Here is an 18,769-nt window from a genome sequence, read left to right on the forward strand (position 1 = left end):
GTAGAGTTTGTGAATATTTTATTTAAGCATCTTTCAACGACAATAGAGCAAGTCTCTCTCCACGGAAAAATGGATTCAGCACTAAACAAGAAAAAAAATTCTTGTTTAGAGAATGTGAGTAATCCGATTGTCTGTAATAATATGGAAGCACTCCGTCGGTTACGACGACGAGGGTTCCGGTTGATCCGAATCAACGGAACAGCCTGCTCGTGAAATTAACGTTTAAGTGGCTGAGCATTCCACAGACACGTGTACCCTTAACGTAGTTCTCGGGGATATTCAGCGTGACACAGAGTGACAAGGCCGGCCCTTTGAAATACAGGTACAACAGAAACAGGAAATAAGAGTGAGAGGAAGCTGTGGTGAAAGAGTACAGCAGGGATCACCACCATCCCTTGCCGGAGCCTCGTGGAGCTTTTTAGGTGTTTTCGCTCAATAAACACTCACAACGCCCGGTCTGGGAATCGAAACCGCGATCCTATGACCGCGAGTCCGCTGCCCTAACCACTGGGCCATTGCGCTTCCACCCATAATAATAACGACAGAGGACAAGCTATGAAGTGGTGGCAGGATACATGAATTGTTAAAGAGTGAGGAGTTGGCATTGCAAGAGAAATAATAGTGCATGCAAGGGAGGTAACTAGCCTGACCACTGATAATATATAAGAGAGGTAAGCACATGAACGTGTGTGTACGTGTGCATGAGTGTGTATACACACACACACACACTTTTATCATAATTTCTTTATACTATTATGTTTATATCATATTATACAGGCATGGTTGTGTGGTAAAGAAGTTTGCTTCCCAACCACATGGTTCTGGGTTCAGTTCCATTGTGTGACACCTTGGGCAAGTGTCTTCTACTATAGCCTCAAGTCAACCAAAGCCTTGTGAGTGGATTTGGTAGACAGAAACCGAAAGAAGCCCGTTGTTTGTGTGTGTGTATGCGTGTCTTTGTGTTTGTTCCCCGCCCCCATCACCACCTGACAACCGATGTCCCAAGGGGTCTAGTGATGTGAAAAGGCACTCAATACACTCTGTAAAGTATTAGGTATTAGGAAGGCCATCCAGCTTTTGAAAGCATGTCAAAAGAGACACTGGAGTTTGATTTAGTTCTGTGACTTGTGAGATCCTGTCAAACCATCCACCTTATGCTAGCATGGAATACAGACATTAAATGATGAAGATCTATCTAAAATATAAAATGTAAGAGGTAGTTTTTAAAAAGATTTGCATAAATGGTGAGAAGGGACAACAGCAGACAGGTAGCTAGCTGAAAAGCTAGCCAATAGTTATATATGGTTAAGAGAGAAGCTGAAAATAAGAGGTTTGATAATGGTTTGCAACAGAGGACTAGTAGTAGGAAGCATTTCGGACAGCAGACAATTTCCCGGCATCTTATGAACTGAGATGATGCTGGGGAAAGTATATTTGGAACGACAGTAATGCATTTATCCTCGTTGATGCTAAAAAGAAAGAGACATGGAAATGGTCACACAAAATTCGTCCAGTACCTGTTGTAAAGAGTTAGGCTGTCTTGCTAGAGATATGACATCTTTCTTATGTTGATGGTATGAAGAAATCACCCACTACAAACTGTATAATGTTTTAGACATTAGAAAAGTCATCCAGCTGTAGAAACCATGTCAAAATGAAGTCCCCTCCAACATGTGATGCTGAAGAGGAATCCTCAAATATGTGTGATGGTTTTATGGTTCTGATCATGGTGATCTATTAAAACTATGCATGTAAAATAATGACACACACATGCTGATAATGCATACATGCAAATACATACATTTGCTGGTGGCACGTAAAAAGCACCATCCGATTGTGGCCATTTGCCAGCCTTGTCTGGCACCTGTGCCGGTGGCACATAAAAAGCACCCACTACACTCTCAGAGTGGTTGGCGTTAGGAAGGGCATCCAGCTGTAGAAACACTGCCAGATCAGACTGAAGCCTGGTGCAGCCTTCTGGCTTCCCAGACCCCAGTTGAACCGTCCAACCAATGCTAGCGTGGAAAGCGGATGTTAAATGATGATGATGTATGTGTGTATACAGATAATGCATGCTTACATACTTGAGAGAGAGAGAGAGAGAGAGAGAGAATAGGGGTAGCATATTCATAACCCATACATCGGTACACAACAAGTACAATCACAAAAATACTAATGATAATTATTTATCAAGAAATATTTTCCAAGTTAGATTTCATAAGCAAAAAACACACACCCAAAAAGATAAATAAATATATAAAGCAAAATATCTGTTTTAAGATTTATATTCAAGTCAATTGTCATTGACTTTACATAGCTTCAAGAAAACTGTCACAATTTGCTCTCCAATAAATTTAGTAGGAAACCCATTAAAATCTCAGGAAAATTTAATGGTGAACTTGTAATAAGAAAACTGGATTTTATGAGAATTGATATGAAAAGGGCTTGACGTATACTGCCTCGTTATAAAGATAACTTGATATTAAATATAAAAAACGAATAGTATATGAAAATTAATTATGCATAGACACATTCCTTACATCGTTTTTTTTTTTTAATTGTATGAATACCTGTTTAATTTACCTTGATTAATTAGCTTATGTTGTATAATGTAACCTGTGATCGGGGAGTTACCATCATCACCAGCTTGCCATGTGATAGATACGCTGCCAGGAGAGTTGCTGTGTGCAAACACATTTAGAATAATTGGAGGATATGGTACTTCTGTTGAAGAAAATAAAACGAAATACATTAAAACAAAAAAAAAAGTTAAGAAAATCAAAATTGATGAGAAAGCATGATAAATACAATATCTTATTTAAAGAGCTGCAAAGCCAAGGGAAACTAATCGTCCCGACAAAAAAGTTTATTAGATATTACATAGTTGTTTCCCTTCACACGTGAAAACTAATTTCACTGCAGCTCAAATCCTCATTTCTTTCCCATTCGTCCGACAGATTTTAGGTCTCGCGTCCAAGAACACAAAAGTGAAGCAATGAGATCGAAGGAAACAAGAAATAGTCTGTGATGGCAAATATACAAAGTTCACAAAGTGAAATACATTCTGCCGGGAAGTAAAAAAAAAAAAGGTCTAACATTTCGGAGAGGATTCTTTAACAAACAGAAAGGAAATGCTTGCAGTAAGAATTTTCTGTTCTCCCCGACGGACATTTCTGTCTTTCCCATATCAAAGACATCAGCCTTTCTTCCCCAAACAAAATAATTTATTCCATTTTGTAAGAGTATCTCAAGTAGATCCATACTCAGAGTTTCACAGCTCTCTGACGATTAAAGTGAATCCACCGTTCCTCACTTTTTTTTGTTCTCTAGCATTTTCCGAACATGATTCCTTGCATTATTTACAACCTAATTAGGAATTCCACGCTAAATCAGACCAGTTAAAAATGCCGACGAGATTGACTTAAGTTGTGAATAAAGATAAGATTTGAAATACAAACTGCCAAATTATTGTGAAAGCATTTCAGCAAGGTAAAAACTAGAATACTACAGTACTTTGTTCATGCTAATAAATAAATAATGATATGCTGTATTGAATCGATCAGCTTTTCACTGAAATATCACCAATATCTTACCCACTCGAGCATTACAACTCGTCAATTTTATTGGTTCTTTTGTAAAAGAAACAGAAGTAATGAAACAAACCACTGTACACATTTCAGGCATAGAATTTGTAAGTTGGTACCTAGAGCGAGGTCGTGTGTTATTGCAACTTTGACATAACTGAGCCTTTATATATTTGCTCGACATACTAGAAATGACAACCAAATCTACAGTCACAGGAAACGGAAGGAAATATTGGATAATGTAACCCTGCAACCTTCTAAAAAGACAGAATGGACATATTTAGAATTGGAATAATTTCGGTCACAGGTCTGCTCAATCAGGATTGGGCTGGGACTTGATAAACAACAATTACAAAACACTTGCTGCATATTATAATTAAAATCCAGATCTACTGGCTTCAAATTTATTAATTAGCCTAACAGTTAATTTATGTCTGATCAACTGATATTAAGTAAGGCCACATACTCTTTACTCTTTTACTTGTTTCAGTCATTTGACTGCGGCCATACTGGAGCACCGCCTTTAATCAAGCAACTGAACCCCAGGACTTATTCTTTGTAAGCCCAGTACTTATTCTATCGGTCTCTTTTGCCGAACCGCTAAGTGACGGGGATGTAAACACACCAGCATCGGTTGTCAAGCAATGCTAGGGGGACAAACACAGACACACATACATACATATATATATACATATATACGACAGGCTTCTTTCAGTTTCCGTCTACCAAATCCACTCACAAGGCATTGGCCGGCCCGGGGCTATAGCAGAAGACACTTGCCCAAGGTGCCACGCAGTGGGACTGAACCCACAACCATGTGGTTGGTAAGCAAGCTACTTACCACACAGCCACTCCTGCGCCTTTATCAACAATTAATTTAAATGAAGCTCATGAGGAATTTTCTGTAGACTTGTTAGGACATAAGAAATGAAATCTGTTACAATGGATTCACAGAAATGGTGAAAGTTAAATCCAGATCAGACAAAAGCTTAATATCACGAGTTACAGCAAAAGTTACAGCAAAAGTTTGACTACTGTTTCCAGAATGTATAATAAAAATGTGAGTGGTATTGGTGGTGGGGTGTCAACCAGCACATTGGTCTGAGTCAGGAAAGCCAGGGGGTGCAGTGGGGTCTATGATTATTTGCTGGGTCCCTCTCAAATAAATTTACACCTCTTCTGGGTCCTGAAAGTAGTCTTGCTCCACATTGCTAAATTTCACTCGGAAGCCCGATTATAACCTATCTTCCTTTGATATTAAGTTCTGTAACTGTCTAACCCCAAATCAAGTCTGACTGAGCAGATCTATACTCTCAGCCAAATGGTTGGCTGAACAGAAAGATGCAACAGAACGACCAAGCAAGACTGATATGAGATGCTATCAGCAATGGTGCAAAGAGGCCTCACTTAACTATGATCAGGAAGACTGCTGATTGAAACCACATGCATTTAATTACAATAAAGTATAAGGTCACTCAAAGAGAAAAGAGATATTCTTCCTCAATAAAATCAACATTATGAAGACATTACATTTCATGTATGTGGTAAAGTAAAGGATATTGCATAAAGAAAGAACATTTGATTTGTTTGCAGTGTTATGTGAAATATGTAGGTGCAGACATGACTGCATGGTAAGAAGCTTGCTTCCCAACCACAAGGTTCTGGGTTCAGTCCCACTGCATGGCACCTAGGGCAAGTGTCTTCTACTATAGCCTTGGGCCAACCTAAACTTTGTGAGTGGATTTGGTAGACGGAAACTGTAAGAAGCCTCTCATATATATGTGAGCATTTGTGTGTGTGTATGTGTGTGTGGATCTATGTGTGTGTTTTTGTTTGTCCCTCTTCACCACAGCTTGACAACCAACGTTGGTGTGTTTATGTCCCTGTAACTTAGTAGTTTGGCAAAAGAAATTGATAGAATAAGTACCAAGCTTTAAAAAAAAATCCTAGGGTCAATTTGTTTGACTAAAAACCCTTCGTGGTGGTACTCCAGCATGGCCGCAGTCTAATGACTGAAACAAGTAAAGGATATGTCAATATGTATGAAATATTTAAAAATATAATATATTATGCGTGTGAAGTATTTCATTGAAACTCTTAAGATAAACAATCAGAATATCATAAAGGATTTTCAAAGATAAGCCAAACTGATGTTTCTCTTAACCCTTTCGTTACCAACCCAGCCCAAACCAGCTCTGGCACTGTAGTATTAATGTCTTGTTTTCATAAGTTTTTCATTAAAATCTTCCACCAAACCTTAGTTGCAATTTATGTTCTTAATGATAACTAAGTTATTTTATTAAGTTCTTCATAATATTTAAAATAATTGAAAGAAACACAGAGCATCTCAAAAACAATATGGTAACGAAAGGGTTAAGGAAAAGACAGCAGGTTTCACAAGGGTGGAGCCTGAGAAGGTCAAAGTGGCAGATAAATTGCCATATTTAATATAAAACTGTGATAGTTTTAAACTTTTCAAACTTATTCAACATGATGGGCAAAGAAAAAATATTATCATTTGTGTTTTTATTAATAAAGAGAAAGCAGTGAGCAAAATATTTTGTGACAGCTAAACCACAAAATTAAGGAGCAAAACACACATGTAGTAAATACACATGTAGCAAAATATTTTGTGACAGCTAAACCACAAAATTAAGGAGCAAAACACACATGTAGTAAATACACATGTAGCAAAATATTTTGTGACAGCTAAACCACAAAATTAAGGAGCAAAACACACATGTAGTAAATACACAGGTAGCAAAATATTTTGTGACAGCTAAACCACAAAATTAAGAAGAAAAATACACATGTAGTAAATACATATGTAGCAAAATATTTTGTGACAGCTAAACCACAAAATTAAGGAGAAAAACACACATGTAGTAAATACACATGTAGCAAAATATTTTGTGACAGCTAAACCACAAAATTAAGGAGAAAAACACACATGTAGTAAATACACATGTAGCAAAATATTTTGTGACAGCTAAACCACAAAATTAAGGAGAAAAACACACATGTAGTAAATACACAGGTAGCAAAATATTTTGTGACAGCTAAACCACAAAATTAAGGAGAAAAACACACATGTAGTAAATACACATGTTGCAAAATATTTTGTGACAGCTAAACCACAAAATTAAGGAGAAAAACACACATGTAGTAAATACACATGTTGCAAAATATTTTGTGACAGCTAAACCACTAAATTGAGAAGAAAAATACACATGTAGTAAATACACATGTAGCAAAATATTTTGTGACAGCTAAACCACAAAATTAAGGAGAAAAATACACATGTTGTAAAATATTTTGTGACAGCTAAACCACAAAATTGAGGAGAAAAACACACATGTAGTAAATACACATGTTGCAAAATATTTTGTGACAGCTAAACCACAAAATTAAGGAGAAAAACACACATGTAGTAAATACACATGTTGCAAAATATTTTGTGACAGCTAAACCACTAAATTGAGAAGAAAAATACACATGTAGTAAATACACATGTAGCAAAATATTTTGTGACAGCTAAACCACTAAATTAAGGAGAAAAACACACATGTAGTAAATACACATGTTGCAAAATATTTTGTGACAGCTAAACCACAAAATTAAGGAGAAAAACACACATGTAGTAAATACACATGTTGCAAAATATTTTGTGACAGTTAAACCACTAAATTGAGAAGAAAAATACACATGTAGTAAATACACATGTAGCAAAATATTTTGTGACAGCTAAACCACAAAATTAAGGAGAAAACACACATGTAGTAAATACACATGTTGCAAAATATTTTGTGACAGCTAAACCACTAAATTGAGAAGAAAAATACACATGTAGTAAATACACATGTAGCAAAATATTTTGTGACAGCTAAACCACAAAATTAAGGAGAAAAACACACATGTAGTAAATACACATGTTGCAAAATATTTTGTGACAGCTAAACCACAAAATTAAGGAGAAAAACCCACATGTAGTAAATACACATGTTGCAAAATATTTTGTGACAGCTAAACCACTAAATTGAGAAGAAAAATACACATGTAGTAAATACACAGGTAGCAAAATATTTTGTGACAGCTAAACCACAAAATTAAGGAGAAAAACACACATGTAGTAAATACACAGGTAGCAAAATATTTTGTGACAGCTAAACCACAAAATTAAGGAGAAAAACACACATGTAGTAAATACACATGTTGCAAAATATTTTGTGACAGCTAAACCACTAAATTGAGAAGAAAAATACACATGTAGTAAATACACAGCTAAACCACAAAATTAAGGAGAAAAACACACATGTAGTAAATACACATGTTGCAAAATATTTTGTGACAGCTAAACCACAAAATTAAGGAGAAAAACACACATGTAGTAAATACACATGTAGCAAAATATTTTGTGACAGCTACCACACTAAACCACTCACAACATCCTGGTGGTGGATGCCTGTTTATGGTCAGTTTAATCCTCTTTATTGTCACTTTTCTGTGGTAATAAATTGCATTTTTTCAATTAATTTCGAAAATGATGAAGAATTTAGTAATATAACTAACCTTATTAAGTTGCTGCTTGGAATATAAATCAACAGGAAATCATGATGTTTGAATCATTGCATTAAGATCGTTTTAAAACAGAAAGTTTGTGCCATAGAACCAGGGATAGTTTCAGATGGGTGGGTATCAAAAAAAGTTACAATATTGTGGGTGTGATCTTGAGAATGCTCACATATATACGACGGGCTTCTTACAGTTTCTGTCTACCAAATCCACTCACCAGGCTTTGGTTGGCCTGAGGCCATACTAGAAGACACTTGCCCAAGGTGCCATGCAGTGGGACTGAACCCAGAACCTTGTGGTTGGGAAGCAAGCTTCTTACCATGCAGGTCAGGTAACCATGTAGAGGACTTCCTACTTTGGTCTGAGAATGCATAAATGCTTTTCCTACAGCAAGAAGCCTAATATCCATCAACCCAGGCTGAATTGCATCAGCTGCACCAATAAAACTTAATTTGAAAAGAAAGGGAGAGCTGATGGCCAGTTAAGGTGCTATAAAAGTGATGGGGCTATAGAATGGACATGTAGGTAAGCAGGTTTATGTAGTTAAAAAATTGATTTCAGATTGTCTCAGATTTTAGTTATTGGAAGGGGAAACGTCTAGAAAGTAGCAACAAGCAGCTCTAGTTGAGTAAAGAATAACAATATGTATATATGTATATATATACATATATATATATATATATATATATATATATATATATATATACATATATATACATATATAAAACATAAAAACCTGACAGAAACAATAATTACTATAACAATTAATTCATTTCCTCAAATTTTATTTTGCATTGTGTATTTTTCTTCTTAATTTAATCACGAAGTAGATTATTTATGATCCGTAATCTCCTAAGATACGTCTATCTTATATCTAGGTAACTGAATAGCAATGATGTTCGATGGCGTATTAGTCCAACAGAAGTAGCAAAGAGACTATTTAAAGAATACTAATAGCTATGACCAGGTTGAACACTTCTGGCGTAAGATCAATAAAGTATACTAAGAGCAATGAAAATGGCTGGAATCTGTTAAGTAAAGCAATACTTTTGGCATAAAATGGTTTCAAAGCAGCCAGAAAAGATCATAGAACTTTTTCTTTCTTGCTTTTTTTATATTTATTTTATTTTACTTTATTTTTTGTTTTTTTATTGTTTTGTTTTGATTTATTTTTGTTGTTTATTTTCATGAAACATAGCAGAGAGGAGGCTAAAGCCAAAATCATTATAGATTAAAGCCGAGATCAAATCCAATAACTTCCACTTGAAATTTATACAGAACATATAATGAGATAACTATATAAAGTAAAAATTTCCAGCAAGTCTGGAGATCTGGAGAGAAAGAGACAGGGAGAGAGAGAAAGAAAGAAAGAGAGAAACAAGAGAAAACAATAAAGAAAAGAAAAAAAAAAGAGGAAACCAGTGGACAGTTCAATACTTAGGCATACCTAGACTACAAGCAGTAGCCATTGGTGACTTAAATCAAGGATGTTATCTAGAATTAATTAATATAAAACAAATGTTAAAAGATGAGACAGACGACATATAAAGTTAGGTCAGCTGACGGGAGAGGAAGTGAGAGGGAAAAAAGCAAGATGGAACTTACCCATAACAGTAATAGAAGCCATTCTGCTATCATTGCCTGCAGAGGAAGTAACAATGCAGGTGTAATTACCAACATCAATACCATTGACACTTTTGATACGCAGTGTCCCATTCTCAATGCTGTGTCGTTCACTGGGTTTGATAATAGTTCTTTTATTATCTGGGGGTTTCTCGTGTATCCACTGCCAACTCACAGTCACTGATGGATCACTACTGACACCACATCGAAGAATTGCTGTGCTACCAAAAACTAAAGCTTGGGTCTGTGGGGGAAGACTGATTTGAGTTTTTCCTGTAAATTGGAAAAAAAAAAAATCATAAAATTAATTAAGAGAACTAAAGCAACATATTAAGATGACATTCATAAATGTCAAATATTTTTTTTTTTGTGCAAGTAAATTGCTTCTTAAATACATAAATGTGTGTGTGTGTTTTCTTTTTGCATATGATATTAAACGAATGCTTAATGAATAAATCTTCCCCATACATAAATGGCTTTCAAAGAGAAAACATTCATTAATTTATAGAAACCTTTAAGATGATTGCACATGCTGTGCTATTTATTTAAAAGAACCACAGAGTTTAAGATGGCAGTTTAAGATTTCTTCACTCTTAAGTTACACACTGTGTTTCCATGTTCTACACTTCTTTCACTCACAGCAGCAAAATTTCCTGTTTCTTGCTTGTACTCTTTTACTTGTTTCAGTCATTTGACTGCGGCCATGCTGGAGCACCGCCTTTAGTCAAGCAAATCGACCCCAGGACTTATTCTTTGTAAGCCCAGTACTTATTCTATTGGTCTCTTTTGCCGAACCGCTAAGTAACGGGGACATAAACACACCAGCATCGGTTGTCAAGCAATGCTAGGGGGACAAACACAGACACACAAACATACACACACACACATATATATAAATACATATATACGACAGGCTTCTTTCAGTTTCCGTCTACCAAATCCACTTACAAGGCTTTGGTTGGCCCGAGGCTATAGTAGAAGACACTTGCCCAAGGTGCCACGCAGTGGGACTGAACCCGGAACCATGTGGTTGGTAAACAAGCTACTTACTACACAGACACTCCTGCGCCTTGTACTCTTTTCTTACATATCTACCAACACTTAACAATCAGTAACCAAAGAATCGGGTTAGAACTAAATAGCTTCAGATCTAATTCAGAATTTCAGTATTCTTATTCAATGTGCTGTAAGGTCTGAAGGATTGAATTTGAAACTAAATTTCTGTCTAAACCCAATTCCCAAAAGAGTGGGCTTGAGTGCTTGGAAATAGTACACCTGAAAGGTAGCTATTGGTATAAGCATTAACTGGATTGTCGTATTGGAAGCTGAGACATGGAAAGATGAGAGTGAACAGCTGAACAAGCTGATCAAACACATACAAACAAATGTCACATCTGCAACGAATTCCAAGCAGACAGATCAACAAGATAGCCTCTACATCATCATCATCATCATCATCATCGTTTAATGTCCGTTTTCTATGCTGGCATGGGTTGGACGGTTTGACTGAGGTCTGGAGAGCCAGTGGCTGCACCAGGCTCCAGTCTGATCTGGCAATGTTTCTACAGCTGGATGCCCTTCCTAATGCCAACCATTGCAAGAGTGTAGTGGGTGCTTTCTAAGTGCCACCAGCACGGGGGCCAGTCAAGCGGGCCTGGCATCGATCCCACTCGGATGGTGCTTTTTATGTGCCTCCAGCACAAGAGCCAGTCAGTGGGTACTGACATCACCCACGATTGATTGGTACTTTTTACGTGCCACTGGCATGGATGCATATCTTGCTAGAAATAACAGCCAAATCTCTCATCTGACCATCTTAAAAAAGAAGTAAGGGTACATTGGATAATGTAGTCTTAGATATACGAGGGATGTATGAAAAGTTTTGAGCTTTGAAGTCTTGTACCTTCATCTTGTAATCTGCTTCATTTTTTTTAGGTTCAAAACTTTTCATACACCCCTTGTACTATGACTAAAAAAAACTCAAAAACAATGTGATGGTCACTTTTGGAATAACTTTGTCATAGGTCTGATATATCTTGAGTAGGGTTAACTTATAACGCTAAACAATAACAACAACAACTGCACTGGTGTAAATCTGATATGGGTGTGAGATGAAATGGAGAAGGCTTAACTAGGAATATTAATCAATTATTTTCATCAAATAGCTTTTTCTTCAAACAATTTTTTTTTTCTTTAATTTGAAATGTTTGCCAAACAATTTAGAGGTAGACACTTAGAACAAATGAAAAGTTAAAGCTATGCAACTATGACAACTCAGAATGAAAAGAATAAAAACAAACAACAAAAAGCTGAATTGATGATGATGGAGATGATGATGCCACCATACATCAATATAAATTATTGATATGAATACTAAGTTCAATCAAGTGTGGTTGCTGGCATGACCTTGTACTAAAGAAGCTCACTTAGCAATGACATGGTTCCTAGTTCGCTTCTGTTGCGTGGCAGCCTTAGTTAAGTGTTTTATTTCTAATTACAGCCATTTGAGTGAAGTCGGGGAGAGGAAAGGTGCAAGGAAGACTGCATTTGTAAATTTAAAATACCAGCCTTGTCACATGCAGTGTCATGCTGAGTCTGTCTGAGAATTATTTAAGGGTACAGATATCTGTGGAATACTCAACCACTTACATTACAACTCAAAGAGTAGATAACTCCATTTATCAAACTACTATTGGAACACTAATCTGTCAAACACAACCACTCCGAGAGTGTAGTGGGTGCTTTTACATGCCACCAGCACGAGGGACAGTCAGGTGGTACTGGCAACGGCCACGCTCATAAAAAGGACCATTTGAGCGTGGCTGTTGCCAGTACTGCCTGATTGGCCCTTGTGCCGGTGGCACATAAAAACATCCACTACACTCTCAGAGTGGTTGGCATTAGGAAGGGCATCCAGCTGTGGAAACTCTGCCAGATCAGATTGGAGCCTGGTGCAGCCATCTGGTTCACCAGACCCCAGTTGAACCGTCCAACCCATGCTAGCATGGAAAACGGACGTTAAATGATGATGATGATGATGATGAGCACAAGATCCATTTACCATGATTACATTGGTTAGACAAAATTTACTGAGGCAAATTTTCTAAGGCCAGTTGTCCTTCCTGCCACCAACTCTCACCTATTTCCAAGAAGATAATAATCTCTCAGTCCTATCAAACAGCCTATGTAGTAAACTAGAAACTAAAGGGATCATTTGAAAGGATCTTTTCTTTACAAAGACTGTGCAATGTATATATATATATGTATATATATCATGTGATCACGTGACCGACCAGACCATCAGATGTTGCTACACATCGCTGGTCACAATACGTTCGCATTGTTTTAGCCTTCAAACGACGCCACCCCGCTGGCTTAGCGGGTAGGCCAACAGAAGAAAGAGTGGTGAAAGAGTACAGCAGGGATCACCACCCCCTGCCGGAGCCTCGTGGAGCTTTTTAGGTGTTTTCACTCAATAAACACACACAACACCCGGTCTGGGAATCGAAACAGCGATCCTACGACCGCGAGTCCGCTGCCCTAACCATTGGGCCATTGCGCCTCCACATATGTATATATATATGTATATATATATATATGTATATATATATGTCAAGACATGCCAAGAAACCCAGACATGCCTTCATGGTTGATTGCAAGCAATAAACACTACCTTTATTGACAGCGAGACCCTTGTTTACAGTCAACAAACATTCATAAAGAAGTGGAAAAAGGTGAAGTCACTCACACAAACATACTTCTCTCTCTCTCTCTCTCTCTCTCTCATATATGTATATATCTATATATATACTATAGGAGTGGCTGTGTGGTAAGTAGCTTACTTATGAACCACATGGTTCCGGGTTCAGTCCCATTGTGTGGCACCTTGGGCAAGTGTCTTCTACTATAGCCTTGGGTCGACCAAAGCCTTGTGAGTGGATTTGGTAGACGGAAACTGACAGAATCCCGTCGTATATATGTATATATATATATCATCATCATCATCATCATCATTTAGCGTCCGTTTTCCATGCTAGCATGGGTTGGACGGTTCTACTGGGGTCTGTGAAGCCAGAAGGCTTCATCAGGCCCAGTCAAATCTGGCAGTGGGCCTGATGAAGCCTTCTGGCTTCACAGACCCCAGTAGAACCGTCCAACCCATGCTAGCATGGAAAACGGACGCTAAATGATGATGATGATGATGATGATATATATATATACATATATACGACGATATATATATATATATATGTATGTGTGTGTATATGTTTGTGTGTATGTGTTTGACCCCCCCAATGTTGTTTGACAACCGATGCTGATGTGTTTACGTCCCCGTAACTTAGCGGTTCGGCAAAAGAGTTCGATAGAATAAGTACTAGGCTTACAAAGAATAAGTCCTCGGGTCAATTTGCTCGACTAAAGGCAGTGCTCCAGCATGGCCACAGTCAAATGACTGAAACAAGTAAAAGAGTGTATATATATATATATATATATAATATATATATATAAACAATAGACTCAGAAAACATAATTTGTATTTTAAGCCTTATAAGATATACGTGTTTCAGTAAACAAATTGTCATTATTAAGCAAGACAATTGGCCAGATAATACCAGCCAATAAACTCACTTCCTTGGTATTCTCAGTGAAAAATATATTTTCAGTGTTTATTATTACTTGAATTCTTCACAGTAGTCTATCTAAAATATGACGGCCTTTGTCTAACTGCATGGTGGTTATAAGAGTAGATGTGGAACTTTCTACTGAGCCCAAACCTTTGGTTACTATAGCATAAAATACCAGTCAACAACGTTTACGCAATGAGATCTAACCTCAGACCAAATGGTTTTGAATTCAACTTTTTAACCAGACCGCCATGCCTGCATCTATCTGTCTAGTTTAAATAAGTATTCGGTTTTAATATTTTATGTTTCAGGAAAACAGTAGATTGGCAGAATTATTAGAGTGTCACATCAGACAAAATACCTTGCAGGATTTAGTTGTGGCTCTTTACATTCTGGGTTCAAATCCTGCTAAGGTCAACCTTGCCTTCCATTCTTGTTGGGGTGATAAAAAGAAAAGCACCAGGCAAGTACAGGGGTGAAGTGGGTTAATATAATCAATTAACCTCTCTCCACAAAATTTAAGGTATGACGCCTACCTAAGAAATCAATATTTCATGCATAAGGAAAAAGTGTTGTAAAAAAAAATAAATAAAATAAAATAAATTATAAGGCAATGTAAAAGCATGGAGCCAAATAATGGCAATTTGGTAATCTTACAGAAACACTATGAAGTAAAACTATTTTGGTCCTGATGTATTTATTTATTAATTTCTGAAAGGAAAAAAATATATTCTATTTAATTGATTCTTGTACATCTTCCATGTAAAGTGGTGAAGAACCCATGGCAGGATTTGAATGCACAACATAAGCAAAAAGTAAGCAGACTACCTTGCTACTATTTGTGTCATGTGCAAAGAAAAAAAAAAGTATATGACCAAATCCAACAGAAATAACAAAATCAAACACTAAATGAAATGATGGCAGTACTTATATTCGGTCTAATCTGACAGATTTAGGTGTTCTATGAACTAGTAAGATGACTATATTAAGAAAAAAAAAAAAAAAAGAAAAAGAAAGAAAAATGGTAAAAAGATTTCATAAACAAACTAGCAATGTGAAAATGAAAAATTTTTTCCCAAGCAGGTCACGAGAATATAATAAAGAAAAATAAAGAAAAAATACTTTCAACCTGTCTGATTGATGGAAGAATACATGAAATGTTTAGTTAGTTTTAGATATTCAACTGACTGGAATCTGTTCAAAATTTTATAAATATTACAAACTCAGACATGTGTGTGTGTGTGTGGTTAAGATGGTGTTTCTTAAACCGTTTGTCATGAGACAGTGGTGTGCAGCAAAGATGTTGTTCCATGTGCCATGAAGGTAGTAAAATTACATTTGAAAAGAATGTGCAAAATACAAACTTGAAATTCTTCACATAAAGTCTACAGAACTGTGGTTCCTTTATTGCATAATCCAAGCAAACAATTAGTAATTTCCTTTGGTTTAAATTATGTTTACAGATTAAAACGCATTAATACTATGTCTTGTTTTTTTATCTTTCACCTGTTACTTGTTTCATTCATTGGACAACAGCCATGCTGGGGCACCACATTCAGGGGTTCAGTCAAACAATTTGACTTCAGTATTTGATTTTTTTTTGGGGGGGGGGGGCTTTTAAACCTGGTACTTATTCTATCAGTCTCTTTTTGCTGAACTGCTAAGTGACAGGGATGTAAGCAAACCAACATTCGTCAAGTGGTGGGAGACAGACAAACAGACAGACACATACACACACATCATTTTTTTTTCTATAGAAATTAGAGCCAGCACTGAAAATTACATTTAATATATGAAGAACTCTGTGTGAACAATGCAATCAAAGATAGGAAAAATAGGTAATAGGTGTATATGCATATTTCAGGAGTTATTGCTCTTTCATCAGCATCACCTCCAATTCATTAACCATTGATAAACACATTGCTTAAATATCTACTAAATTTAGTGTGTAACACAACTGGATATACCAATTTTACATACGAAATACATTCCTGGAAACTGATATGAACATTTTGTTTTTGGATTTGGTTTGCAAGATTCCATATATGAGTTTGTGTGTTGAAGCATATTCTGTTGTGTCTGGGGAGAGTCATTTTCTTTTTGTGCCTTATAATGTAACACACTCACCGGTAAAACTTCCACTTATTTCTTATTTTTATTTTCCTAAAATTTTCATTGCGTCTTGCAATCTTTTCAATACTCTGTTATAAGGCACAAAAAGAAAATGTCTCTCCCCAGACACAATATGATATGAACATATTAATTGCTTGTAGGGACACTGTATTTCATTATGTAACCATAATATACTATGAGTTATATGATTGCATCTATGACAGGCTTCTTTCGGTTTCCATCTGCCAAATCCACTCACAAAGTTTTGGTTGGCTTGGGGCTATAGAAGAAGACACTTGCCCACGGTGTCACACAATGAGACTGCACTCAGAATCACATGACTGGGAAGAAAACTTCTCACAACATAGCCACAGTCATTTGTTTTCCCTTTGCTTATAAACAAAATGTGGCAAAATATTTGTATTTGCTGTCCAGTGTACCGTGAGAGGAAGAAAACAAAGACAAAGCGTTCAGGAACCATAGATTTAAGAAGTTTGCTTTGGATCACAGGCTCAGGAACATGGGGAAGGGCGATGACAATGACAAAGTGTCCAAATGCACCCCTAAAATTTTTGAAGGGTAACGAAAATGCTTTGAAACATCCTGGGTTGGACCTAGGTTTGCACTCCCTAAGGAAATTTCATTCCCACGCTTATGTCTGGAATCACATGGCTCTGGTTTTGATCCTACTGTGTGATGCCTTGAGTAAGGACCCCTGGCATACCTTGCAAATAAAATTTGGTTGATGGAAACAGCATCAAGACCATCCTATTCGTGTGTGTGTGTGTGTGTGTGTGTGCATTATACATATATTTAGTCTGATGAAGGCCTGTAAGTAGAAGCTTTTAAGTCACTGTCACACCCCATAAATGGATATATATATATACATCATCATCATCATCATCGTTTAACGTCCGCTTTCCATGCTAGCATGGGTTGGACGGTTCAACTGGGGTCTGGGAAGCCAGAAGGCTGCACCAGGCTCCAGTCTGATCTGACAGTGTTTCTACAGCTGGATGCCCTTCCTAATGCCAACCACTCCGAGAGTGTAGTGGGTGATTTTATGTGCCACCGACACAGGTGCCAGAGGAGGCTGGCGAACGGCCATGCTCGGATGGTGTTTTTTACGTGCCACCGACACGGAGGCCAGGCAAGGCTGGCATGGCCACGCTCGGATGGTGTTTTTTATGTGCCACCGACACAGGTGCCAGATGAGGCTGGCGGACGGCCACGCTCGGATGGTGTTTTTTATGTGCCACCGACATAGGTGCCAGACGAGGCTGGCGATATATATATATATATATAAAATTAATATAAACAACATGTTGCAATGTTTCACCAAAAAGGAGAATTATAATTGTCACTAAATGCGACTAGGGTGTTAGGAAAAACCTACATTGCTAGAAACAAAAGCTAAAATGCTCTAATGCTGTAGTTAATGCACATGAATGCAAACATATACATAAACAGGAACCCGAGTTTCTAAAAAGTGCCAATCGAGAATTCTTAAAACTGATGTCAAATTTGGCAATTTCTGTTGCCTCATCAGTTAAGCTTGCTCAATCTTGGCTCTCTTTCTAATATATATATATATATATATATATATATTACAGATATAGGGTAAAGAATTATTAATTTAATAATTAACAATTTTTACCAAGTAGTTTCAGTATGGAAAAAAACCTTTATCGGTAACAACTTATACAAAAAGTTTTTTTAATATAATTATAAATATAATTAAGGGTTTAGCTACAAGTTGCTTCTTTTTGCCTCTGTGAGTTACAAATATTGTTGTCTGCGGAGTCATATTTGTAGTTAAAAGAATTAGCTCTTTTGGCTGCTATTTCTAAATTTTCAGTATGTGGTGAAGCAACTTGTGGCTAATCCCTTATACACACACACACACTAATGTTTGTTTTTAGGTCAAGTTATATATAAAAACAATTTAATATGAAATTGAAGATATTACTCAGTACTTTTTAGTAGAGTGCATGTTTATAAAATTTTTACAAGAGGAGTAACAGTGATTTGATCTCAAGAGGCTGAATAAACATAAGGATGAGGTGCTGTGCTGGAGAAGATTCATTTAGCCCAGCCCACACATGGATAGGCCTAAAACGATGCTGATGATGAAGCTACACACATCTTCCTTTCTATGCAGATACCTACATTGACTGTCTGCCAGTATGTCTGTCAATCTATCTATCTCAAACGTGAAGGTTGTGTTGATAATCTTTTTGATTGGAAAGACGT

At 36.8% G+C, this 18,769-nt stretch overlaps 1 protein-coding gene across 9 annotated transcripts in view; it reads right to left on the reverse strand.

The window, feature by feature from the left end:
* Nucleotides 1–18,769, reverse strand: part of LOC115216625 (protein sidekick-2-like) — a 676,686-nt gene that overhangs the window by 174,366 nt on the left and 483,551 nt on the right. For all 9 annotated transcript variants that reach the window (XM_036500690.1, XM_036500685.1, XM_036500715.1 and 6 more), the window contains 2 exons: nucleotides 9,762–10,052; nucleotides 2,584–2,724 (listed from right to left, as the gene is read on the reverse strand). In XM_036500690.1, the coding sequence (XP_036356583.1) occupies nucleotides 2,584–2,724; nucleotides 9,762–10,052 (432 nt within the window). The remainder of the gene's footprint in view (nucleotides 1–2,583; nucleotides 2,725–9,761; nucleotides 10,053–18,769) is intronic.

This window comes from Octopus sinensis, linkage group LG1, assembly GCF_006345805.1.
Source record: "Octopus sinensis linkage group LG1, ASM634580v1, whole genome shotgun sequence".
NCBI lineage: Eukaryota > Metazoa > Mollusca > Cephalopoda > Octopoda > Octopodidae > Octopus > Octopus sinensis.